Source organism: Magallana gigas, chromosome 3 (genome assembly GCF_963853765.1).
Source record: "Magallana gigas chromosome 3, xbMagGiga1.1, whole genome shotgun sequence".
NCBI classification, from domain to species: domain Eukaryota; kingdom Metazoa; phylum Mollusca; class Bivalvia; order Ostreida; family Ostreidae; genus Magallana; species Magallana gigas.
Genome location: NC_088855.1, coordinates 50785283 through 50811454, shown reverse-complemented (window position 1 = coordinate 50811454; position 26172 = coordinate 50785283). Strand labels below are relative to the sequence as shown.

The 26172-nt window shown below is 32.1% G+C and overlaps 3 protein-coding genes across 7 annotated transcripts; all 3 read left to right on the top strand.

Moving 5' to 3' along the window:
• Positions 1-749: 749 nt before the first annotated feature.
• LOC105322474 (probable tRNA (uracil-O(2)-)-methyltransferase) lies at positions 750-9182 on the top strand. Its single transcript, XM_034480743.2, has 11 exons — positions 750-1185; positions 2170-2317; positions 2844-3051; positions 3139-3207; positions 3306-3413; positions 3518-3589; positions 4033-4139; positions 4557-4740; positions 5547-5871; positions 6025-6141; positions 8671-9182. Exons 1-11 carry the CDS (start codon positions 780-782, stop codon positions 8889-8891), a joined length of 1965 nt encoding a protein of 654 aa, XP_034336634.2. The 5' UTR covers positions 750-779; the 3' UTR covers positions 8892-9182.
• Positions 9183-9335: 153 nt separating this feature from the next.
• LOC105322455 (myosin-11) lies at positions 9336-15327 on the top strand. 2 transcript variants are annotated; one of them, XM_034480744.2, is made up of 3 exons: positions 9336-11100; positions 11316-11487; positions 13008-15327. In XM_034480744.2, exon 3 carries the CDS (start codon positions 13058-13060, stop codon positions 14609-14611), a length of 1554 nt encoding a protein of 517 aa, XP_034336635.2. In that variant the 5' UTR covers positions 9336-11100; positions 11316-11487; positions 13008-13057; the 3' UTR covers positions 14612-15327. The 2 variants fall into 2 exon arrangements, with proteins under 2 accessions (XP_034336635.2, XP_011419489.3); XM_011421187.4 differs by lacking the exon at positions 11316-11487.
• A 1988-nt stretch (positions 15328-17315) lies between these two features.
• On the top strand, positions 17316-24374 carry LOC105322456 (uncharacterized). Of its 4 annotated transcripts, none has more exons than XM_034480742.2 (7): positions 17316-18396; positions 18772-18825; positions 19063-19109; positions 20383-20580; positions 20974-21084; positions 22011-22277; positions 22529-24374. In XM_034480742.2, coding segments are annotated over exons 2-7 (684 nt in total). In that variant the 5' UTR covers positions 17316-18396; positions 18772-18823; the 3' UTR covers positions 22588-24374. The 4 variants fall into 4 exon arrangements, with proteins under 4 accessions (XP_034336633.2, XP_034336632.2, XP_065936255.1 ...); XM_034480741.2 differs by having other exon boundaries at positions 18368-18414; XM_066080183.1 differs by lacking the exon at positions 17316-18396 and adding an exon at positions 18421-18641.
• Positions 24375-26172: the final 1798 nt, after the last annotated feature.

Genomic DNA, 26172 nt, shown 5'->3' with positions numbered 1-26172 from the left:
ACGTTACAACTGCTAAACAAGAAAAGTAATTGAGCTGGTACGGGTAGTTCTAACTTGTAACCTACACGTACAAGTACACGTACACGTTGGTCTGCTAAACCTCTCTATTTAAAAAAATGTACATTAATGTACATTACTTGTATAAATAAGTTGCCGTAACCAATCTCGGGGCAAGTCCGTCGGTCTGAGTGACTGTGCACATGCATGGTTACTACTTTTAGTATCAATACATACAATTCGAACTATTGGTATTAATTTTTTTATCAGGCATGTAGCATCAGGAGGGCCGGGGGGGGGGGGGGCTGCCCCCCCCCCCCACGGATTAGGATTTTCAGGATTTAGGATGTTAAAGTTCCCCCCCCCCCTTTCAAAAACGATGCTACGTGCATGTTTATATCCTAAAATGCATCAAAAATATTTTTACCACGATCACAGTGCAAAAATATCGTACCTGTATTCACTCTCTGCGTTGACCTTTTCATTGGAATACTAAAATACTAAATATCTCTTCGTCCTTATAAATCGTATTGTTACATGCATGTATTGCATCTCTGGACAATAAATGACAGACTTATGCTTCCCCCTCCCTCGCGATCAGATTAAGATATCAAAATGAATATTATAATAGGTCATAGAGAACATATTTATTTACAACTTTTCGTAGATATGATTTATCATATATAATTTTTTGTTTTATTAAAAACGGAAATGTGGATTTGCCATGCGTCCCTTTTTGGTTTCATATTTAGCGAGCGGTGATAACTTCCTAAATAAAAACCATGGGTGACTTGATACATGATCATGATGATGATAGAAAAAACTTCATTATTTGTTGTTACCAGAACTTTGAATCTGATTTGGTCGATAAATTATCATCAGCAGGCACCTTTGAATCTTTTTGTGACGCCGTTACCATCTGGATAAATAAACCACACGTTGTAAACCGTCGATTATGCGGATCAAAAATTTTGTATCAAAACAGTGCGACAGACACAAATATTGACGATTTTTTAAAGGAATGTTTATCATGCTCAGAAAAATATAACTCAGATGCAATACATGGTACTTGTGTTGAAGAAGTGCCACCCCTTTCCTCATCTATTGGAGCTACATTTTACTTCGTTATTCGAGAAATATTCCACAAACAGTGCAGTCAGTTTTCAACAAAAGAGGCCATCATTATGGGTATGTGCATTTATTCATATTGTTTCCGTCTGAATTATAAGATAAATCTTATATTTACTTATATTTGAAATATTTTCTCAGATTTTTTCAATGTTGGGAAGCAATTTAACAGAATTAAATAATGTAGAAGATATTGAAGAAGTGTGTATAGATTGATAGTTTTAAAAAATCATATACTAACAGAAATGAATATTTTATCAGTTTGTGGAGTTATTTGACAATTACATGATTATTTACTGTATTGTTTACAATAATTAGAAAAAGAGGAAAGTGTGAAAATAATTAATTCTTACAATGAAAATAAGTTTGTTATTGACCAATGTTTAAAAGATAATTAGTAATTATAATCCATTTAATAAGATTAAGCATCATATTAATGATAATTGAGCTTTGAATCCAATTACGACTTGCAAAAGAACCACATGTAGTTTTCCTAGTTTCAGTTCAGCGCGATGAAAATATTTACTTGGGTAGATATGTTGACAGATATATGGGCAAAACAAAGACAGATTGCAATTCCTTATCTTCAATTGATATTTCAGGCATAAAGTGTTTTCATGGAAGATTTAATTTCATAAAGTAACCAAAAATGAAAACTTTATTCAAAAATCAGTGCAGAAAACAGTAAAATAAGAATAGCGATCAAATAATTTGTTTAAATAACATATACCCAGAATAATATTTCTATCTTCACTTGTAATACATAAACATGAACATGTACCTCTGGTGTATTATCGACATTGATCCACCCCAAAATATTCAATAAGAAATGATAGGGGGCGAATTTGAAAGTATGAAAACTGCATACTGATTCATTACCGGTAAAATGACTGTATCACAGTACATATACTAGAATTGTAATCGTTTACTATTTAATGGATTAATCTGATCAGTTTGATGTTAGCTAGAAATATCATGCTTAATTATGTTCTTTTTATAGAACATTACATATTACAATATTTTTTAATTTCATTTCAAATACAGATTTTCAGAACAAGATGGTAAACTTTATTCCATTGAATGGACAGGGTAAAAAGGAAACGGTCAATGAATATGATAATGATACAGAAACTTCAAAGAATGTAGCCATCCAGTATCAGATTTGTTTCACCGAGGAATCAGGAAAATCATGGTACATATATATCAAAAGAATGTTTTGAATTGTAAATGAATATTCCAAAGAAACAGAATATAAGGCCACACCAATATGATTTCTTGTTCATCGGACCCTGCGCGCTCGTATAAAAATAAAACTGTACAAATAATATTAATAATAATTTCCCGCATCCTGTAAATTCTGTGCTGTTTTCTGTTCTATTTCTGCTCTTTTTCTCATATTATAAATAGTTTTAATATATAAATCAGAAACAAGTAGAAAAAATATAACAGTTCGCAAAAATTTGGCTTACAATAAAAAATAATTTTATTATTTAATTGCTCACCCACTCGTCCTTTTTTTCATTGGATGTCCAACGAACAAGAAATTATATTGGTGTCGCCTAAACTGGAAAGTTTAAAATCATAATTTTTTTTTTATCAGTGTTTTACTAGAACATATTACTGTACAAAGTAACATTTCAACCCTACGCTAATTATCAGAAAATCTTGTGTATGCTGATTTTCTGGATTAGTTTTTCTTGAATTGCATATTTTTAAAGGATAGCTTTGAATACACCAAGAAAAGTTGATGCATCAGAAAAGAGTTACGTTGACTGGCTTAGGACAAACTTATTGAGGAAACTCGTGAATTGGAGCTCTGAGAAGAAGCTGCGAACCTCTATCACATCTCTGCGACTGGTGCCTGTTGACAGGTATAACCAACTCTACAACACTCTCAAGGAAAAATATGGCAGAAAATTTGTGGTGGTGTGTTTGTTTTGCATTTTTTAATGTATAAATCATTAATATCCAAAGTATGATTTTACACTGTAACACGAAGCTGATTTATTGCAGATTTGGCCAGAGAAAACAGATCCTCAAAAATTTGTATATGAAGATGTTGCAATTGCTACCTACTTGTTGGTAAGATTTAGAAAGATAACTCAATATGCATACCAAGTATCCTGCATGATCAGATAACTGTTAGAGTTACCTCTCTTTGGTATAATTTACATTCACAGATTACATGGGAAATACAAAGGAGAGAACAGAAAAGTGAAAAACTTCAGAGTTTTGTTGATCTTGGGTGTGGAAATGGTCTGCTTGTTCATATTCTACAATCAGAAGGGGTAAGGTTTACCAAAATTTAATTTTAGTGTGTTTAAAACCAGAATTATGAAGTAATTGTATTTAATTAAACAGACTGTAGCAATTTGTATCAATTTTACTGTAGCATCCTGGTCTTGGGCTAGATGTAAGGAAGAGAAACATTTGGGACCTGTATGGTGATCAAACAAAACTAAAGGCAAGAAATTACATCAGTTTTGTCCATTATCAAACTTTTCATACACAGTGACTAAACAAAACAATAAATCACAGGCACTGAATTGTTTCATACATTGGTCTTTTCCTCCTTACACATATTGTTTGCCAACTCACCCACATTTTGTGGGTCACAACTGCAAAATGAGAACATTACCTACATGTAGTACAAGTAATATGGATTTCTCAGTAGTATTACAATATAATACAAGTAATATGAGCCAGGACTAATTTCTGGCCATATATGATGAAATAGACAGGTTTCATCACATTGCTGTTTGACATAACAATCCCAATTCTGTTCTCCTGTTAAAATGGTTTAAAAAGTATTAATTATATTTGGAAATAAATAAAACTGGTGAAAATATAGATATAATTACTGAGTCATAGATTATACATTATGTTTGATGATAAAATAATGAACAGGAAGAGAGTATAACACCATCAGCAGAAAGCACTTTCCCAGAATTTGATTGGCTGATAGGAAACCACAGTGATGAGTTAACACCATGGATTCCAGTCATCGCTGCAAGGTGAAACTGAAAATGCTAGAATTGTTTGATACTGGATAATTCACAAATAAAATTATAGACTTCTATACCTGCACCTCTATAATATGCTGTAAAGTGTGTTGTAGAGTACAAGTATGATTATGATTAGATTGCTTGGTTCTTATTAGATAGTATATGTACCGGTATAGAATATCTACAATAAATGTACATTAAAAAAATCCTTACAAAACATGAAACTGTCTTAATTTGTCATTGAGCAGGTAAAAAAACGATTTAACCAAATTTAGTTTAATCTAAGTGTCATGATCATCTTCTCTACGAAGAAAATAGTGAATCATTTGCATAATCTCTGTATAACTATTGTAATGTAATTTGACTTCTAAGTATAGATCTCTCTTAACTTGTGATTCTTGATTCTGTTTTGTTTTTCGCTGTCAGGTCCTCTTATACATGTAGCTACTTTGTCCTGCCATGCTGCCATTTTGACTTTGATCGTAAATTCAGCCAAAAAGAGGCTAATGAGAGCAACTACAGGTCTTACTTAAACTTTGTGCAGGAAGTTGGGGAGGTCTGTGGCTTTACAGTTCAGGAAGATACACTGAGAATTCCCTCAACAAAACGGGTATGTCAACACCTTGGAATTTTTTGAACTGGAAGGAACCTTATTTTTGTAGATAGTAATTTTTTCAGGAAGTCTTTGGAGCAAAATTTTGTAATTTAATTTTTATGAATAATAACTTTGTTTCATTGTTCAATTATGAAGATGCAAATAGTGGGAAAGAGTACTCATGATACTAACAAATACTGGTATTGAGCCCCCCCCCCCCCCCCCCCAAAAAAAAATCATTTTGAGTCCAAATATTCAGTAAATATAATTGAATTGTTTAATAATTTAGGTAATTTGATTGTATTTTTGTATTATATTTCCTCTGTCAAAACCATTTGTTACTCTAACAACTTGTGAGGAAGTAAAAGAAGTGTTAATTGAGTACTATAAACTCACTTTTATAAACATTCATAAACATTTTCATTGTTTGCAAGAATATACATTTACTAGTAATAAATACTTTTTCCAGCAAACCAGTCATGTAATACATGTATTTTTCAATTTTTGTTCATTCATCTATGCAAAGGCAGTGTTTGAAAATAAGTCACTGGTAAATCATTTATTAAAGTCGCCATGCATGAATGGTTTACAGTGTGTGGCAGTTAGTTTATCAAGTTTTTGGAAGCACTAGAGCAGATTATTTTACTGGCTAATAAAAGTTGTTCATATTCCTGAGTAAAAAGTATAATTTATTGAATCATTTAGTTATTGTCTACTAAATGACAAATAAAAGAATATAAATATCCATTTATGAATTTGTTTATTTCAATGACTTATCCTCTTAATCATGTAATATATGTATATATACATATGTTATTTAGGTTTGTTTTATTGGTAAAACAAGAAATTACAAACCAGAAGAAAAGGATCTAATTGATGACAAAATAGCAAACTACATCAACATGAGAAGCACTGCATCATCAGTATCAAGGACTGATGGCAACCCACCAGCAAAGAAACAGAAGACAGGTGAGGTCTGGTCTGAGGGGTTCACTCCTCGGCCGAGTGAGGAGAAGTCGCGTAACTGTAAGTCGGTGGACTCGGGGACAGTGAGCCACATTGTCCAGACGGTGTTTGATGTCTTACTGGAGAGTACCGAGTGTGAGACCAGACAGCTAGAGGACGGCAGAGTCTGGAGAAAGGGAGGTAAAAAGATTAACTTTTAATTAATGTTATCATATTGGAGAATTTATTCTCATAAAACTGACTGAGAATTGTTTTGTCTCAAATTTCTGAGTAATTGCACCTTTGATTACTTATAATTCATTGCTAAGTACAAGTAAAGTGTAAACTTCACAGGTAAAAAAGCTCTCAGTGATGTTGTCAAACTGTTTGACAAGGATGTTCTGAAACAACTGAAGTCGGAGTGTGGTGGACTGCAGACTCTCTTAAGAAACCACAACAGTGTATTTAATGGTAAGAGCCTTATTTTTCTGTATCTTGAATGTACATCTTGCTAGCCAAAGATTTCTGACTTGCACCAATCCTCATGAACTATTGGCATATCATGCTATTAAAAATCAGGATTTTCCCCCTGGATTTTGATTGGGTTTTTTTTATAGCACAATATGCCAAGAAATGGTGAGGAGCAAAGAGACCCAAAAACCCTTGGTTGGCAAAGATGCCACTAATAATGCTTTCTGTTTACATCTTTCATCATCAATATCTTAAGTTGATTTTTCAAAACCAGCTAGTTGTAAAATATTAATGTCACAATAGATAAAGTGTCCTGTTTTACCGTACCTCTGCTGTTCAATTTTCTTAAGAGATTCCAGGAAAAAAAAACCAATGGATTTTTACAAGAGTTATTTATTATTTATTGGTATATAAATTACTGAGATGTAAAATTATTTATTGACATAAAACAGCAAGATGTGAAAACATTCTTTTATCCTAATCTCCTGTCAGGAATTTCATTACTTTGAATTAGATTTTAAAGTAGGAAGATATTGAATTATTCTACTAAATCCTATTATTCTTGGAAAAAGAATGTGTATTTACTCGGTGATGGAAGATTACATATTCGTCTTTTTTTATCTTTTCACTCTTAAGAATATTTCAAACCATTTAATGATATACATCATTTACGACTACCTGATGAATGTAGAAGTAATTTATGATAAGAAACCATTACAAAGAAATAAAGTTTATTGCATGTCAAGAAAAAACAGATCTTGTATGTACATAATCACAACTTGATTTTCATTTTTACTCGGATACAAAAAATGTTGAAATGGCACTTTTGAAAAAGGGGTCCTAGGACAAATGTACTTGACATGAAAAGTTGGCATTGGTTAATCGTCAAGGAAGCAAAGGTCTAGTTTTTTATGATATGCAAAAAAAGTTAAACATGTATTGTAATTGAGCTTGAAGTTCTAGTTATCAATGTATAGCTGTTAACACAGTAAGTTAGATACATGTAAAGTGTTAAACACTTGGTGTCAGTTTGGTAATTGGATTCACTCAGATTAATGAATGAATTTTGACATACATAATTTTTTTTTTTTTTAAGTTTTGATATTTATTTGTGTAAAGGTTAGTGATTTGACGCAGATCTTGATCAAATCTTGCGCTCACTTGATTATATTTTACCCCTCCTGAGATAAAAGAATTTTGGGTACATGTATGGAATTTTGATCTCTCTAACCCATCTTTCTTTAGCTCTTAAACTTTTCAAGACAGAAACTTTGTAACCGCATACCTTATACGGTATCAATTTTTTTAGAATTATAATTTTTAGAATTAAAATTTTGATCTGTGTAGCCCATCTTTCTCTATCTCTTAAACTTTTCAAGACAGAAACTTTGTAACCGCATACCTTCATCTTCGCTAGCCAAGGGTTTTCGGTCCACTCTGCTCCCCATAAACCCTAGGGTTTATGGGGAGCAAAGCGGACCGAAAACCCTTGGCTAGCGAAGATGCATACCTTATACGGTATCGATTTATTTTAGAATTAGAATTTTTACATATTAAAATCAAGGGGGGTGGGACTCTTCAAGAAAAGGAAAAGGTCATTTATTAGGACACATTCCGCTCTTACATATTGATACTTAAACATTAAAATTATGTCCAAGTATACTGAGTATTTAGCCTATACATATCTGTTATACATCCAGATTCATTGATTCTGGGGATATTATGGAACGGATACCTTAAGACAGAAACTTTATAACCACCTACCTTACTAGGTGTCAAAGGTGAATTAAATTTCAAATGTCACTCATCAGCTCTTTTCATGGTCAACTTAATCGTAATTAAGGTTTCATTTATGTAATCAATATATGCAAAGTTGGAAATGTTGCATTGTGCTCAACAAACTTGTGTTGTACCGGTATCAACTTGTGGGGTTTTTAGTTTTAAACAAAGAAAGAAACTCACATTAGTGGATGTGTTTGGAGATTTGAATTTTGAAATTGAGGGTATTCAATGAATCAGCAAAAACTGAATCTATTGCAATATTTCAATTCTAGAAAAACAGAGCATTAATTACACGTACTCCTCACTTGAGTCTTTAGTGTTGTACACATGCCCTTAGTTTAATATATTTTTTTTTTCAATTTAGTAAATTATTAATTAGAATTAAATAAAGGTGTATGATATCACACACTGTAGTTTTCAGTTAATTCTATCATAAGTCAAATGACCACTGTAACTTCATAAAAGTGTCCATATAAGTATGCAGTAATGAACTACATGAAATGAACAAATTTCATGTATATGAGCATATTTGATGTTGAGAATAAACAGTCTCTTAAAATGAACGCCCTATTTGGTTCAGATATCAGGATCCTGTTTAAAGCTTTGGTATGGAATTATTTGGCACAGAATGTAATATATATATATACATGTATGTTACATGAGTATATTTTATTTGAGTAAATATATAAAATTTAAAAAAAAAAACTAACAGTGAGTTTGTGACCTCTGACTATTGACTGTTGACAGTGTCCGGGGGTGCGGTACAGCTGAGGGACCTGACGCTGGACGAGCCCTACAGTAAACACTCCAAGCTGGCCAAGAGGGACAAGAGCCAGTACTTTAAGACCATGCAGTGCTGGTTCTACGGTAATCACCCGGACGGATGCCCCAGGACGGCGCAGAAATGTCACTTCGCCCACGGAGAACAGGATGTGAGAAAGGAACAATCTGATGCATGTGCACAATAAACAATTCCTAGAAATGCTAATTTTAGTATATTTTTTAATGATTTTTTATGCGTGACCGTAGAAAAAAAACCATGGATGATATTGCTGACATTTCGAGTCTACAAACAAGATCAAGAGGGCGATGCTCAAGATGTTCAAAATTCACAATTATCACATGTGCGCTAACCAACAAACTGAATGCGATATACATCAAAGATAGAACTCCGCGCCAGTGGACAAAAAAGTTATCCGAACCTTTAATAGAAACTTCAATTTATATTTTCAATATGATTAAAGATTGATTATTCGAAATTAATCGAAAGAGAGAAATTCCTCATGGAGACCGAAGCACGTAAAGGTTCGAATCGCAGTAACCGGATTTAGACGATCTCAATCAAAAACCTCAATTAAAGTAAACTGAATATAGCAAGGTTTGAAAAGGCACGTTAGATTTTTAATAAAAAGGCATGGACAGAATCCTCCGTCAGGTCTGAGATAAGGCGACCGGTAGAGACCTGGTATGTTGCTGAAACGTGTTGCCGGATTTTTTCTTCCAAAATGTCTAACTCGGCAACGACTCTGGTGTTCAAAAATTCCTTCAATTAAACCAGTTGCATAATCTCTTTTAAAATTTCCTTGGGTATGATGGTCTATATCGGAAATTAATGAGACTAAAGTTACATTAACTTCTTTAATTTCTGCGGCATCGGAACTCCTCTTGATGATAGATATTGTGTTGGCGGGGAATATCGTGCGCGACTAGTTTGATTCATGAGAAAATATTATAATCGATGATATTTGAAATGATGATGGAATCCCAAACAAAATATTCTTTACATATTGATGTTCTTATTGTTAGAGTCTAGCATACCCTTTTACAATTGTTTATAAACCTGATATAATGGAAATGAAATGCAAGAGTTTATTCAAAGTTCATATCGCAGATACTGAATTCATTAAATCTACCTATCTGTACCTTATAAACGAAAAGCGTAATCTGTGCAGCTGTGAAATTTAAAACTTAAAGCAGTGGAATTTTTATTGCTTGTAAACGGATCTATATTTGATAGCAGTTATAAAAAATTATATCTGTAGGAATGACATAAGTACACTTGAGAGTTTATGATGCCACACACATTAAAATAGAGCAGCAACATGCCTTAATATTTGAGTCTTTGTACAACGCTAAAATCATATTCATGATTGCACATTAAAACGAGTAAATGCTATTGCCATTTGAAAGAGGGCACACAAAAGCACTTTGTTGTCATCCACTCTTTTCAAATATCGGATAACAGCCATATATAACCATTCATCCGCATTTAGAATTACATTTTGAATCTTATTTCTGCACCCCACTGGGTCTTGCAATCAATATCACAAGGAAGCCCCTCTTTTCTTGGTCTGTGTAACAGTCAGTAGATCCCTTGGACGTAGGGGAAGCTCAATCGCTTGGAAGCTGTTTTGTGTGACTGTGGCTTAATGAAAGCAATTCGACCATGTTAGAATAATTTTATATGCAATGAGCGAGAAGTTTCATATGAACGATGAGAAAAAAGGACGGACAATAAAGCAATCGATAAGCTAAATAAATTCTAAATGTATTCTACGGGGATTTTTTCGATCTTTTTTCCCTTGATACGGGGATGAAACCTAAGTCTGAATTGAATCATGAAAGGTGTATTCATTTCTTGAATCTGTGAGAACTTGTATTAACGCGTGTGTATGTAAAGAAGAGAAAAGGCAGTTCCGGCTTGGTCGACAGGTAGAAATTCTCAGGAGAGGAGTGGATATATTTTCTGCGTACAAGTCAATTGTCTGAAATATTTGTTTTATCCTCCCATCGAAAGAAACGTTTTATAGCGAGCATCTCGTAGATCCCTCATAAGGAGTATATTTATTGTCCCATCAATACCATGTCATAGATACACATCCTGAGGGCCTTGATTTAAAAAGTCGAATTGGATCGCGCATGAGGATTCGCCTGTTATACGGACCAATAGGCGATAGAGAGAGTATAACAGAGCTGAAGTCTTGTGACAATTTACTCAAGTGTTATACGATCCTGGCCGATAATTGCTTATATCGATAGATAAATGACTGTGGACAATTTGGGGCCGAAAATTAACACCTCCATAAACGGATGTATACCATGACCACACGATAGATAAGAAATTCCTGGGGAAAAGCTAGACGAAAAGAAACATGGAGGGACTGCCTGGAATCGAAGGTAATGAAAACACCTAAAATGTTCCAAGTTGTATAATATTTTTTTCTTTTACTGTACTTTTTGAGAACTTTATAGGTTTCGCCATCGTCATTATCATTAATTAACAGGTTTTCTTTTCCACACGCACGACCTAATTGTTATCTGAAATGAGTCAATCTGTTCAATTGTCCTTTCATGAAAAAATCATAACTACATTTAGTTGTTCATAATTGAAGCTCGCCTTGGAATACGGAACTATAACCTTAGGACAGAAGCGGGTAGCATCTGATAATACTATTCATTACAAATTAACGTGTGTATCAGTCAGTCAGCCTCCCCCAGAGAATTCGTGCTAAATCAGTCGACACTTGATGAAAAATGTATATCATTAAATCAGTATTAATCACGGTAAGTGAATTTAGACATTGGATACTTTTATCATTGTTTTAGCCACGGAGCGGAGTTTTGGGAATACGATGACCAAAGGGGGACCGACCAAAGTCCAGCATTTCTCCGTGGATATTTTAAGATAAAGGAATTAAACATTATGTTAACAACATTAATAATTTTGATCTGATTAGGTTTTCCAAAATATTTTTAATGTCATGAATGTTTTTTCGAGGAAACAATGGAGCTAAGAAGCGTTGTGATTTTAAAAGAAATAAATGAACTTCGTGCCGAAATTAATAAAATGTTTCTATGGAAACAAATGTAACGACTGTTTCTCGTTAAACAAAGCAGAATCGATAGAAATGTCTTTGTGAGTAGAACTAAGCCTGGATAATCTGTCTCCGATACCAATGTCTTAATTAATGAGGATTTAGGGGGACGTTTGCTTTGGTTTGGTTTTTGAAAGTCCACCTTTTTTAAATATCAGACATCCACTAGTCCTGTCGTTAGAACATTATTTGAGAAAGGAGACATATTGACTAAAAGCAGTATATAAATTTAATTATCACTTAGATGCCCGTTTTGTAAGACGCATTTCCAATGGTTGAACGCATGCAGTATTTTAATCTTTAAAAGTGGTTTATTTTGATTACCAACGCAATGACATTCCGCGTGTAATATATTCTGAATTTATATAATTATGCTTGTTCCTCTTCTTAACTTTAACCATTCGTTTCATGAAGATCTATATTTATAATTTTCTTGTAACGTTCCTCTTTCTATATTTCTTTATGCCACCTTGTATTTATATCGAAAATCCATTGGGATGTAAGAATTGAACATAATCAATAAATTTATTGCTGAAGCATAATGGCCAGGATTACCAAAAGACACTTTTTATTAGGTTTAGGAACTTTGAAAAAAATTCAATTCATGCCTTTAATAATTGATTTATCAATACGGCGGAAGATTCAATTAAATATTTGAATCTCCTGAATAACATATACCTTCTTCGTGAAGCTCTGTCAATAAAAATCAAATCTGTATAGAATGAGTTTGTTCTTTGAATTCATCTGGATTCAACATGAGTTTACAGAACTCGTTTGTTTGCATACATTTTTGTCGTTGCGCTTTTTTATTTCCGCCCCCGATCTTTATGTTGTATATTCAGTCGTTTATCGGGTCTTATCCTGACAATACTTTTATCTGGAATAAACACGTATTTTAAAAACGAACCCATTTGAACTAAAGTTATATTAGTTTATTTATTCGTCTTTGCAGAAACCTTTATTTTGAAATTCTTCTTTTGATAAGAAATGAACACAAATCAAATTTAAAATCCAATTGTGTTTTTTTTTATTTCGCTGGCATAACGCATGTGTTTACATTTGATGTATTTAATATTTGCCTTTTGTTCACCTCTCTCTCTCTCTCTCTCTCTCTCTCTCTCAAATAAGATAATGGTGAAACGGCTATATACAGGTATCTTGCAATCTTTTATCAAACTTAATTAAACATTCAATATTCTTCATTTTTAGTCCTATTCCGGGAACACAAAAGACTTGCATCGAAGCTGACAAAAGATGAGATGAGAGCACTGCGGAGTTACCTAGACAACCGGCTGGTGGTTGAACACAATGACTTACTGTTTAACATCAAAAAACTGAAAACTAACTTTGATATGAAAACATTGGAAATGGAAGAAACAATATCCAGACTTCAGAAAGATGTAGAATTTAAGAATGAACTGATGCTACAGTACAAATCTACAGACACTAGCTTAGCCACAGTTCATAAAAAACGAGAGGAGCGACTAGAAAAAGAGCAGACAGTCCTCCAATCGGACATAGACCGACTCAATGCGGACCTTCTATCTCTCACTCGCAAAATTGAACAGGTTACCCGCGAACGAAATCTCTATGAAAAAGAAATCAAAGATGCGCGGATTAAAATTTCTGAGTTGGAAAAAATTGCGGAAAAGGTAGAAGCTGCCGAGAAATTGATTATTGACCATGAAAAAATGAAGCAGGATCTTGTTCGAAGTAAAATGAACGTGGATAATAGGGATAGGGAAATTCAAAGACTTCATAACGTGAATGAAAATCTGTCAAAGGAATTCTCGGAAAAAAGCAAGTTGATAGCGAAGCTTAATGAAGACTTTGAAAGCTGTCGCATAGAGATAGCACGACTTGCCAAAGAATTGGCGACTAAATCCGACAATCTTGCGATTGCAAAATATAATCTGGATATTGAAAAACAGAAGGTTCGTGAATTAGAAAAAGAAATAAAAAAGTTACAAGAATCAACGGAACCTGAAAAAGACCACAAACTGGAGAATGGTCGATCAGACTCATTAGCCCTGCGTGTTGAGCTGCTTAACATTCACCAAAAACACTTAGATGGCAGGGTAAAGTTACTAGAGGAAAAAGTCCAAATGTACCGTAATCAAGCTAGAATTATCAGCAGCGATCTTGCCAAAATCTCACAGGATATTTCAAATATGACACAGCTCCATGACAAAGTAGTCGTCCATGGTTCAACATCAATTGAAAAGTCATTGCTCGAGATTTGTGACAGTATGCAAGGCCGTAGAACAAACATAGAGTCTGTACTCGATGATTTATCATCGCAGGTGCCGCCTATCATATCGAAGGATGTGTTGGCAATCAAACACGATGTCATGGCTGTCAAAAAGCAAGCTGAAGCTTTTAAAGCAACTGAAATAGTCAACAAGTGTTTTCGTCTGGTTCAGCGAATAGAAGCTTGCGAAAAAACACAGTTGTTTATCAGTTCACCAAAGGGGCTTATTACTTCACCTTCCAATGGTTACAAAGATAATAACGACAATATTGTCATGACAACTCCAAGACCGGAAGTAGATAAAACGAGGCGACGATCGGATGGAGTAGTGAATGTGAATTCCCAGTCGCCACCCTGCTTTGTGAGAAGGAAAACGTCCACAACACCTCACCTCCTTCGCTCCAGAACATCTCACCCACCGGCGCCTTTCTCAGCATGGCGGAGGAAAAGCTCAGTTTCTTTCGAGAGCTGTCACAGTGTTACTCCAAGTTTAATTGACTTAAGCTTGACTTCCCCTGGAGCCCAGAGTCCGAGGGAGAAAACAAGGACATTCTTCCCCTAAAAAATTGCGAAGTAGAATTTGACAACAATAGTGCTTCTTGTTTGGGTTTTAACTATGTTATTTTTTTTTTTCAAACGGTATTGAAAGTTTAGACGTACGTTTGGGAAGTGATTAAGAGTTTACGACATGTGATTTAATCATGTGCAGGCATATACATGATACATAGAATGGATCATAACTGAAAATGAAAGTATATGATAAATGCATGGGCTTGCTTTGTCTGTCAAGAGAATCAGAACCCAAGCGTAAACCTGATAGAGTTTAAAATTATTCCTATCAGGGCTTATCACAAAACACTCAATGCTACTTATATTAAGTGAAATACTTTTAATATCTCTCTGTATATATGTTTAACAATGAATGTCATCGTTGTCATCTGAATAACAATCCTGATCACGAATATCATCAACAAATAAACGATTTAAATTTCACAACGATTTTATTATGAGTAAAAAAAGCGATTAAAAAATTCCCTTGAAAATTTAATGTTGCATGTCATAAAACAGGTTTGCAATTCAACCCAGATTGAATTTGCACATGTATGGCCGTACGTTGTCAATAGTACAGTGCATATACTTGTATATATTCAGATGGGAGTTATATTATGAAGCTTTGACAACGAATCGTGTGCTTCCTGTTGCTACATTTATGATCTTTATATACATGTATATTTCCGATCTACTTCCAAACACGACCAATAAAGTTTATTTTTTTAACTTATTTTTTTTAACATTGTACAAATAGTTGAATTAAATCGCGGTCAATTCACATGAAAGGCAAGGCATATATTTTTTTAACTCTAGGAATAGCATGAATGAAGATAACTGGTGTGTATTGCCTTTCCGATCGGCTCTATGTTCAGAATGAAGGTTCCCAAAAATTAACAAAATAAATAAATAAACAACAAATAATCAAATAAAGAAAAACAGTAGGACAACTTGTTTTTAAACTTTTAAGAAAGTTTTTATAAATATATTTATTTATTCATGATTTCCGACAAATAACTACCTATATAACAATATAGTAGTCTAATGATTTATGTACTGTCCGTATTGGATAACCGTTTTGTGTTCCTAATTCTACCCCGTACTCTTTAATAGAGCTTTCTGAAGATGGGCGCGTTTCTAATTTGTTGAAAGGAAGGTTGCATAAAAGACTGCATTTCAAACAGCAAATAACTTGCAAATCGAGTGAGAAATCATTCCCTTCCTTAGATCAATTGTCCAACTGTCTTGATCGTGTTTGCTAACTCACAAGTTACAGGTAATATTATCTGTGAGGCCGGGTAAACAAGACTATAAATCTCACCTGAGAAGATAAGTATACAATATATATTATCTACAGAATACCACTGGTCCCAATGTGCCCTTTGTTAGATCCCATTACGCAATATGCAGAGGGACTGACTTTTTGCGGCCCTGTATAATATCACACATTGCTGCCACTCCGTGTTCTCCACTATGTGAAAGCAACATTTATCTTGCGTTATTGAGCAGAGACTCGCGATCGCCATGAAATTGATATAAATACATAAATAAAATACTTAGCACAAGTTTTTTCGAGTACAAAGAATGACATTTTCAGTATATTAACCAATCAATAAATTTTATCAATAATTCAAAATAATTTTGGAACTTTTGCCCTAAACGTTTAGACAACTGTTTATGCATGTAATACATGTAATAGTGTAATTATGAATATATAAAATACAAGTTCATGAATTTCTAATCGATCGCTGTGAAATAGTTGTTTATTAAAATGAAATATTAAGCTGGATGATTCCTATGGGAACTGTCGGCCATCTTTTTCCTAATATAATATCAATTATAAGTGTAAGATTCTTGTATAACAATATTTCCCCCAGTTTTTTTTTAAACCGGGTTTTCCATCGGAAAAATCCGGTTATTAAAATGGTGAAAATGGCGGGCGGGCGGGCGGGCGGCTGCCAAAAGGGTACCCTCATTGTACGAATAACTCCTCCTACAGTTTTCAAGATAGGAAGTTGTTCTTTTGCATATCAATTGTACATATATCAGAGGTGTGCATATTGCTAGAATTTTGATTTCCGATAATTTATCGAAAAAATACTAGCTTTTGAACTTAGTCTTTTTTTGGCAAAATGTTGCATATAGGGTACCCTCATTGTACGGATAACTCCTCCTACAGTTTTCAAGATATGAAGTTGTTCTTTTGCAGATTAATTGTACATATATCAGAGGTGTGCATATTGCTGGGATTTTGATTTCGAATAATTTATGGAAAAAATACCAGCTTTTGAACCTAGTCATTTTTGCAAAATGTTGCATATAGGGTACTCCATTTCACTGGATACGGGTTGACATGGATTATGGATACAGTTCACATAAAAGAAAACCCGGTTTGCTGTCACATTGACAGCTTTCACTTTTTTTTTTCTTTTTTTTTTCGTTTTTTTTTTGTGATTTTGGTAAAGGACAAAGAAACAGTTCATAGGAAAGATAATTGGGGCATCCAAAAATCATCCTTATGATACCCATAGTAAAACGTTTACGCAAGATTGACCAGAGTTCATTCGATGCAGTACAAAAAAATTTGAAGTCATATATTTAGATTTTTTTATTCATTGGGTTAAACATTTTAATTTTATAGAAATTGTTTGACTAAGTCACGAATTTCTCCGAGACACTTCAGAGTGTCTTTTCGGTGCTAGAACCAAATTGATTGAAGAATCTTTTTCCCGTACTTTATTGCTTTACAGGAATTATGTTGAAAATTAAACAATATCTTGACATTCTATGTTAAATCATGGGAAAAGTAACCTCGATACCAATGATCAATTTGACATCATTTTAAAGAGGTCAAACGCTTGTTTAATTCCGTTTTTGGAGAGACTGTGGGCATTCTAGATATATTTTATTAGTCAAAAATGGACAAAACTCTGTTTGTTCCTTATTTCCTTCATATTTCACTGAAAATTACAGTTTAAAACATGATTTTGATTGCGTTTTTCAAAAATTTTAGCCCCGGTACACCCTATCAAACAAACATATTGTTATGAAGCCTCAATGAAAGAATTTATAATTCAATTTTATAAACCGTTAGGCACCTTTCATTTACTAGATCTTGACTTTAAGTGGTTTCTTTAAATACTATATATGCGATGTTGGCCATGAGTTTACGGACTTTTATTATTGTTATTAAATGACTATTAAACTGATTTTGGGGACTAGTGGTAAAATTTTAATATACATGTAGGGGTGGGTCTGTCCCTTTTCCAAAACAAAAGTACGTATCCAAACCATTGATTTTTTTAAAATTCGGATTCGATGGGTTTTTTTAGAGATTCATTCGGGTATTTTCATGCACTGGTACACAGACTGATTATTCAACTGTTCCCTCTGAATAAGCACCGTGACTGTATTGCTTTTGATTAAGAACCAGTCGAATTGAGACTGTTAGGTGTATACAACAAATGGACCAAAGTGCTGGTTTATCCTTTGTGATATATAATTATTCAAGTTTCAAACAAAAGCCATCACCTTCATAAATTTTTAGGGACATTTGAGTGTACGAAGAACGACAACTTGTGCAACTTGTGCAAAATTATCTTAGAAAAAAAAATTAATTTATTATTTCATAAGCATGATTTCAAGTGAAATAGTCATGAATAATTTTGGCTAACGCGCTCAGCCTATATCTATCCCAGGAAATTAAAAAAAACTCATATCTACTATCTACAACAAAGGGTTTTTTTTATTTAGACACACTTTATTGATTTTAAATATCCGGGTCCTATCGTACTCGGGGTAAGGGACGCCATTGAGGTTTCGGTTTCTTTTGTTATTTATTTAAATAATATTTAAAAACTGTTCCCTGGTTATTTTGTCGTATGTTCTATGTATGCATATTTGTTTGTTTTTAGTAATGAGAACATTATATTGTAGATATATTTAGATTGTGTATAACAAACAATTTAACCCGGCATGCTCCTCATTTAGAACTCGATCGACTGATAAATAGGCTTTGTTTAAATTTATATGCATAAATACACGTAAGTCACATGAACGTATGAAATATACCTATCTACCAATAGAAACTTGTCTATAAATACTAACATACGTCAATGTATATGTATTACGATAGTCTTATTTATATTTAAACAATTTTATATCTCATTTTAGGTTCAAATCCTGAAACCGAAAGTCCAAAAAAAACCAGTCTGCACAACTGATAATGTAACCAAACAAGTATTTGAAATTGAGGAGAAAAATATATTATTTATTAGACTTAGACAACCCAACCCAAGTCAATATTGCTTATCATTTTGATCTCTTAAATTTAACTTCACTAGTATACCTTAATTTGGTACCTGAATAAAGAGTAAGATAAGAGTTTAAATAAGATAAAGTTCTCCACAATTCAAAGCAGATAACTTGATACATTTATAATAGCATAAAACAATCTGTTTCCAGGTTTTTGCCTACTATTTGGAACTACACGAAATGCATAATCGGATATGGTATATATATATTTCTATATTTTTCTAATCCAAATTTCTTTTGCACTATTTTTTACATTGCAGATAAATTAAGGTTTATCATTATCATTTGCTTTATCTTGGTCTATTCTAATATGAAAAATTATTTTCTAACATACAGCTTATAGTGTTTTTTAAATTGTAGATAATATCACATGTACATGTGATTACCCAAAAGGAAATTATTTTTTGTTAACTGTTACATAACTATCGTGATAACTAATTACTGTAAACATATGCTAGTATATGTATAGGGAAACTGTAATGTTACTTATAAAAATGTCATACATAATTGCATTACCATGCTAAGATATTAAGCACTAATTGTATTGATACTGTAATTTAGCTAACGGTTATAAGATTTACTAATGTGCATGATTTGTACCCTTTTTTGAAATTGAAAAGAACACTTTTCCATTCGAAGGAGGCTGGATTGTCAACAAAATTAACCATCGGATATACTTTACATCCGAGTAAAATTTTAAAAAAGAAACAATTTGGGGTAAAACTTCTGTATACATCTTTGTACAATTATTATAAGTGTTCAAAATGTTAAAAAAAACTGTGTACTTTGGGAAATATCTCCACTTTTAGGCTAGCTTTTAAAATTCATGATGATTAAGAAAAGTTCTCTGTTTCTCTCCTTTTTTCCCACATGTTAGTAAAAATTTATCATATATATTAATACATTGTCAGTACTTTATATGTGTAAATGAACCATACCATTATTGCAATATATGTAACAATCTATGTCATAAGATGTATGTCTTGTGCAAAACAAAATGAGTAGTATTTTTAGATGCGATTTATGTAAAACTCTTCTTCTATTATAGGAGATCAATATAGTTTAAAAATGTCCACGACCAACCAGCCCTCTTAATGTGGATGAGTGAATGTCATACAATCTACGTATTTGTTTTTACTGACAATATTTTTATTACATGCATTTTTTCTTCAAAATGATTGCAAGTCTTATTATGTTTACGTTAACGAAACTCAAATATAGAAGCTATTACTGTTTCATTTAAGTCTTAAAATCTCTGAAAGTCGAGAGATTTCGAGGAATTCGTCGAATAACAATTAGCGCACTTTTCTAATAGATATTTTTTGGCATGATAAAGTAGTATATAGCAGTACTAAACTTTAGTAGTATTTTGTTATAGTTTATTGAAAAATTAAACAGAAATAATCAAAAAACAGAGTATATAACGAAATCTCTGATCTCGGAATGACTTGTTTTTGTTTGTTTTTACAGTGGCACTTTTGCATCAACTCGCAGTTTCACAACGTTCAAATTTTTCCCCCGTGAAGACTTGTACCACCCTTACATTGAGGGAGATACCGGTGGCGGTGTTCGACAATTGTACAGGACCAGGCCTTGTAATTCATTGTCTGCCAGACTCCAAAGATGATCTGGGGCTTAGCTGCTACCCCCCAAGATGGATCAGTCCAGGTATTCTGTCGCCATACACATTTATATGTTCACTTTGAAAAGCACAATCCATTTTCTGTACATCATAATCGACGAAGATGAATCGTTCGTGTTATCTACATGTATTTATAAAAGGATCATTTTTTGAAAATGGTTATTTTCTAGTTTGTTTATTTAATTTGAAATCGTTCTTTAAAACTTAGTCGAGGTTTTAACTATATCAAAAGAAATTAATACAAATGATCATTGTTAATTTGTTTAATAGAATCAACAACACAACATTTGATATGATATGCCAAGTTAGACTTTCTGTGCGATTTCTTAACTATTTTTTAAAATGACTAGTTCTGTAAATATTACATTTTACAAACGAGGTAAAACAGAATTGAAATTTTTGACCTTTTTCCATGTAAGGGAAATGTCCATATTACAATACATACCAAGGAAACATGGATGAAAAAGACTGCAACCGGGATCGTGGAAACTGTCCAACAGGTCAATTCAGATCTCCATTGTCTGTTATGTGTAAGTATGATATGTGTATTTATACGAATAAAATTAATTGTTTTTGATATGTATCTGTGTCTTTATCGAACCAGCTACAGGATTATAACATTTTCATCAAAAAGGGAATAAAATATTTTTCCATTGTATGATTGTATTGATTGTTCATTTCGATTTGGACTCTTTTTAAATTGAGAATTTTGATAACAATATTCTTTAGTTTTCTAAATCCCATATAACGTCATCGTCGTTCCATCGAGATTGACCTAGTGGGCCAACAATTTTGATGTTTACCCATTGTTATATAGATGTACTTTTATATAGATTTACTTTTTGTTAAGTGGAAATATAAAAATTAATTTTTATAAGAGATAAACATTTTAAAAGCGTCAGTATATGACAAAGCAGCAAAAGAGCAGAGGCAGTTCTGTGGACTGAGGTCCGTGGCATTAGATGCAAGTTTACAAAGATTCATGTACTTATATTTGAGACCCAAATTGTACTGTGTTTTAATTTACGGATCATGACCTTATATTTGACCTTGAGTTTGCTATTTCCATATCCGATGGTATATTTCTGTTAATTTTTATGCATACAAGATTTGATATTTATAAATTTTAGTTTATGTTTTTCGTTTGAAATAGCAAATGAATAAACGATCAAATTAGTTGATAGTTTTGTATCAAGAAAATTATAGAAGTATTTGTGTTCTTTAATAAGTATGAAAGCCATTTTGCACGCCGAATTACATAAATGGAGATCTCTTTTCCCCAACATAAGTGTAAATTACATGTATAAACCCAGAATAAGTACAAAAGATATCAAACTATAAAGCTTATATACAGTCATGTTTTATTGAAAAATATTAGTATTGCAATGAAAAAAAACAACATTAAAATAAAAGTTCCAATAAGGTGTGTTATTTCAACTCTTTTCATTTATTTCAGATGGAGGATGTTATATCAAAGAAGAGCGAATTATAACCACAACAGAGGCATTAACGACAACGGAAGCGATGAAATCCTTCACTTGTGAACCTGTGAAATCAAACTGCTCAAAATTTATTTCAGCAGCAGAAGAAGGAAAGTCCACCTCATGCAGCGGAGTAATAGCTGCTTGTATTGTTTTAGCGGTCATCATTGTAGTACTCCTTGTTGCTTTCGTTCTCAAGTTTACACAAGTGGCGAACAACTTGCCTTGTTTGGGGAGTTTGGGTAATTTGTTCATTGATTGCAATTAGTTTTTATTTCTTCAATAAAAAGTGCATTATTATATATTTGTTTTAAAACATTATACTTATAAACCTTTTTGCTTTTATTATTCCTCTAAAATATTCTTTTCTAATTGTATTGAAAACGGTAATAGAGAATAATCAATTGATATCAGCTAGACTAACGATGTTAAAGCCAATAACTTTATTTTTTAACATTACATGAGATAGTATTTTCTTTTTGATATGTTGTAGCATCTTCTAATCCAAATGAGGAGGGAATCATTGAGGATGCTGAAACCCCTTTAAAATGACGACAGAAAGATTAGCAATGCTCTGGTGTAAAAAGTGAAACTGAAAGTTTGAATGTTATTTAAGATATGCATCTATGAATTAAACATAACGACATGGTACAAACAAAATGAAAGTTAAATTCATCAAATTTCTGTACGGTAGTGAAATTTGGTGTAGCACCAATAACTTTTTTTAAGATCTTAATGTTTATTTAGATATAAATTTGTATAAATATTGATGAACTATTATGTAAATTGAAAATATCTGGCTGTATATAATAAGTGCAAAAATATGTAGAGATCCAAAAATGCATCTTCATAAGAAATACAAGTACACAGAACAGTGCAAAATTATTCTGATTTAAAAATGAACAAAGGTAAGATGACCATGTTAATGTGTCCGCGTATTTTTAATTAGGCAGCTTTTGATATTGTGTTCATGTTTTATTTTTATTCATAAAAGTTCGTTAAGTTTTAACTGCCATTTACTTTGATACACATTGTTTTTATATAAAAACCTCGAAACTTGAATCGTCCGATTTTTTAGACGATTTTTGATTTTTTTATTGACCACTTCTTGTATTTTTTTTGAGATCTTAATGTTTATTTAGATATAAATTTGTATAAACATTGATGAACTATTATGTAAATTGAAAATATCTGGCTGTATATAATAAGTGCAAAAATATGTAGAGATCCAAAAATGCATCTTCATAAGAAATACAAGTACACAGAACAGTGCAAAATTATTCTGATTTAAAAATGAACAAAGGTAAGATGACCATGTTAATGTGTTCGCGTATTTTTAATTAAGGCAGCTTTTGATATTGTGTTCATGTTTTATTTTTATGCATAAAAGTTCATTAAGTTTTAACTGCCATTTACTTTGATACACATTGTTTTTATATAAAAACCTGAAACTTGAATCGTCCGATTTTTTAGACGATTTTTGATTTTTTTATTGACCACTTCTTGTATTTTTTTTGAGATCTTAATGTATATTTAGATATAAATTTGTATAAACATTGATGAACTATTATGTAAATTGAAAATATCTGGCTGTATATAATAAGTGCAAAAATATGTAGAGATCCAAAAATGCATCTTCATAAGAAATACAAGTACACAGAACAGTGCAAAATTATTCTGATTTAAAAATGAACAAAGGTAAGATGACCATGTTAATGTGTTCGCGTATTTTTAATTAAGGCAGCTTTTGATATTGTGTTCATGTTTTATTTTTATTCATAAAAGTTCATTAAGTTTTAACTGCCATTTACTTTGATAAACATTGTTTTTATATAAAAACCTGAAACTTGAATCGTCCGATTTTTTAGACGATTTTTGATTTTTTTATTGACCACATCTTGTATTTTTTTTTTTGGAGATCTCAATGTTTTATTCAGATATAAATTTGTATACACATTGATGAACTATTATGTAAATTAAAAATATCTGGCTCGATATAATAAGTGCAAAAAAATGTAGAGATCCAAAAATGCATCTTCATAAGAAATACAAGTACACAGAACAGTGCAAAATTAATCTGATTTAAAAATGAACAAAGGTAAGATGACCATGTTAATGTGTTCGCGTATTTTTAATTAAGGCAGCTTTTGATATTGTGTAATGTTTTATTTTTATTCATAAAAGTTCATTAAGTTTTAACTGCCATTTACTTTGAGTACATATTGTTTTTATATAAAAACCTGAAACTTGAATCGTCCGATTTTAAGACGATTTTTGATTATTTTTATTGACCACCTTCTGTATTGTTTTTTTAAATTTAAATAAAACGAAACCAACAAAATCTACATTAAAAGTTAGTTTGAGTTTTATTTTTTATCTTGCTGTCCACCTGCCTGTTGTGATAACAATGAAAGCCTCTAAATAATATCTATAGACTTTTGGTGTTTTAAGAATAGTTTGATCATGCAGGGTTCTACACGAGTGATCCGTTGGAAAGAGATATAATAATTCCCATAAATAGTGACCGGAGCCATATCTTGACATACAAAATGAAAATCCAAAGTCGAAAAAATTATTGAATCTCTGTGGTAGTTTTACTTCAAGCTAAACCTGTAAGAAATTGATCCATTTTAATATGGAGTATATTTCAGTAGAATATGCAAATTTGATGTATTAGCACTTTGTCTATACAACATGGTCAGTTTCTTATAAAGCGAGTCATTATAGACCAATATCATTGTTAAATGCTTTCAGAAAGTGCATAAAAGGCGTAATTCTAATGATATACAGTTTTTTTTAATCTAAACAACTTACTTATACCATATCAACTCGACATAAGTAAAGGGGAAAAGAATCAAAAGAACAACATCTAAAGCCAATTACAGAAATCGTTTCTTAATTTCATACGATAGTAAATATATTTGTCCAGATTACAAATATCTTTAAAATTTTCGTTATTAAACAATTGCAACAGCTTGAACATCGATGTTTCTCATAAAAATACTTTTTAATATATTTTTTTATGGTATTCCCCTTTATTTCCATCAGCCATGTTTTTGTCCTCTTCCTCCTGATACCTTTGGTCGGGTTGGCGTTGACTTCCTTTGGACGGGACAATCATCGGAGTAAAGTTTTCCGTCCATGAAATATTTGTCCTTCGTTAAGGATGTTGGTACCTGAAATACTAGTAATGTCAATCATCCAAAAAACATCTTAGATATAAAGATGGAGACCTACACATGTAACATGTTCATTTATTTTATTTGTGACCTATGTCAGGAATGATTATTTTCCTGAAATTATTACTTAAACTTGGCATGAAAATTGATGAATTGAAGAAATCAAACAAATATATATAGTTTTAACTATTCTTTAGTTATGATTTCAATACAGTATGAAGTTGAACACATGTAATGATTATAAAAGTAATATCCAAGTCAGAGTTTTATTTTTAAAAAAAAACCTGCTTTACTGATGGCTTCAAATGCCAGTACATAATGAATACAACACCAAATGTAAAGATTGTTAAAAAAATTTGGATTGATTAAATTATAACGCAAATGAAAAAAATAAAGGTAATGTCATTTTTCCAAAACTTTGAATACAAATAGTCATATATTTAATGTCTCATATAAAAGTAGAAAAAGAAGTGGTCACGCCTATAAAAATTGAGATATGACATGAAATAAGCTAGTTTTAGAGGCAAAAATTCGAATTATTTTTTCTTGACTTCTATGAAATAGAAGCTAAATATGCCAAAATATATCAAAAGAAGTATCAAAATATTGTTCAAAAATGTTTTTCAGGACAACATGAATGTATCGTAATACACAAACTATCTGGAAATTTAATCTACGATGAAAATTAGCTAAAGTAACAGTACTCTAAAACTACTGGGTTATGAAAATTGTTCATTTTCTTCTTGAAAACATTCCGCCACAAAATATAGTCCCTTAATAAACTCTGTAAATATATAATTTTCTTTTTAAAATTTATTAGATAATTATGGTTTATTTGGCATTGTTAATTAACATAAATATACAAATAGAATTCATGTATGATGCAATTTTTTTTAGATAAGAGGTGACATAAAATAGCACCCACAAAGAGAGGGGCAAACCTCTTTAAAATAGCCCT

What these genes read in the sequence shown, in the direction of transcription:
- LOC105322474 (XM_034480743.2), top strand. Translation starts at nt 780, where the DNA reads ATGGGTGACTTGATACATGATCATGATGATGATAGAAAAAACTTCATT. An exon ending in CAATTGCTACCTACTTGTTG is followed by an intron (nt 3,208 to 3,305) that starts GTAAGATTTAGA and finishes TTACATTCACAG; the next exon opens with ATTACATGGGAAATACAAAG. An exon ending in GAATTCCCTCAACAAAACGG is followed by an intron (nt 4,741 to 5,546) that starts GTATGTCAACAC and finishes TATGTTATTTAG; the next exon opens with GTTTGTTTTATTGGTAAAAC.
- LOC105322456 (XM_034480742.2), top strand. An exon ending in GAAATGCATAATCGGATATG is followed by an intron (nt 19,110 to 20,382) that starts GTATATATATAT and finishes TTGTTTTTACAG; the next exon opens with TGGCACTTTTGCATCAACTC. An exon ending in GCCTTGTTTGGGGAGTTTGG is followed by an intron (nt 22,278 to 22,528) that starts GTAATTTGTTCA and finishes GATATGTTGTAG; the next exon opens with CATCTTCTAATCCAAATGAG.
- LOC105322455 (XM_011421187.4), top strand. Translation starts at nt 11,076, where the DNA reads ATGGAGGGACTGCCTGGAATCGAAG. An exon ending in GGGACTGCCTGGAATCGAAG is followed by an intron (nt 11,101 to 13,007) that starts GTAATGAAAACA and finishes CTTCATTTTTAG; the next exon opens with TCCTATTCCGGGAACACAAA.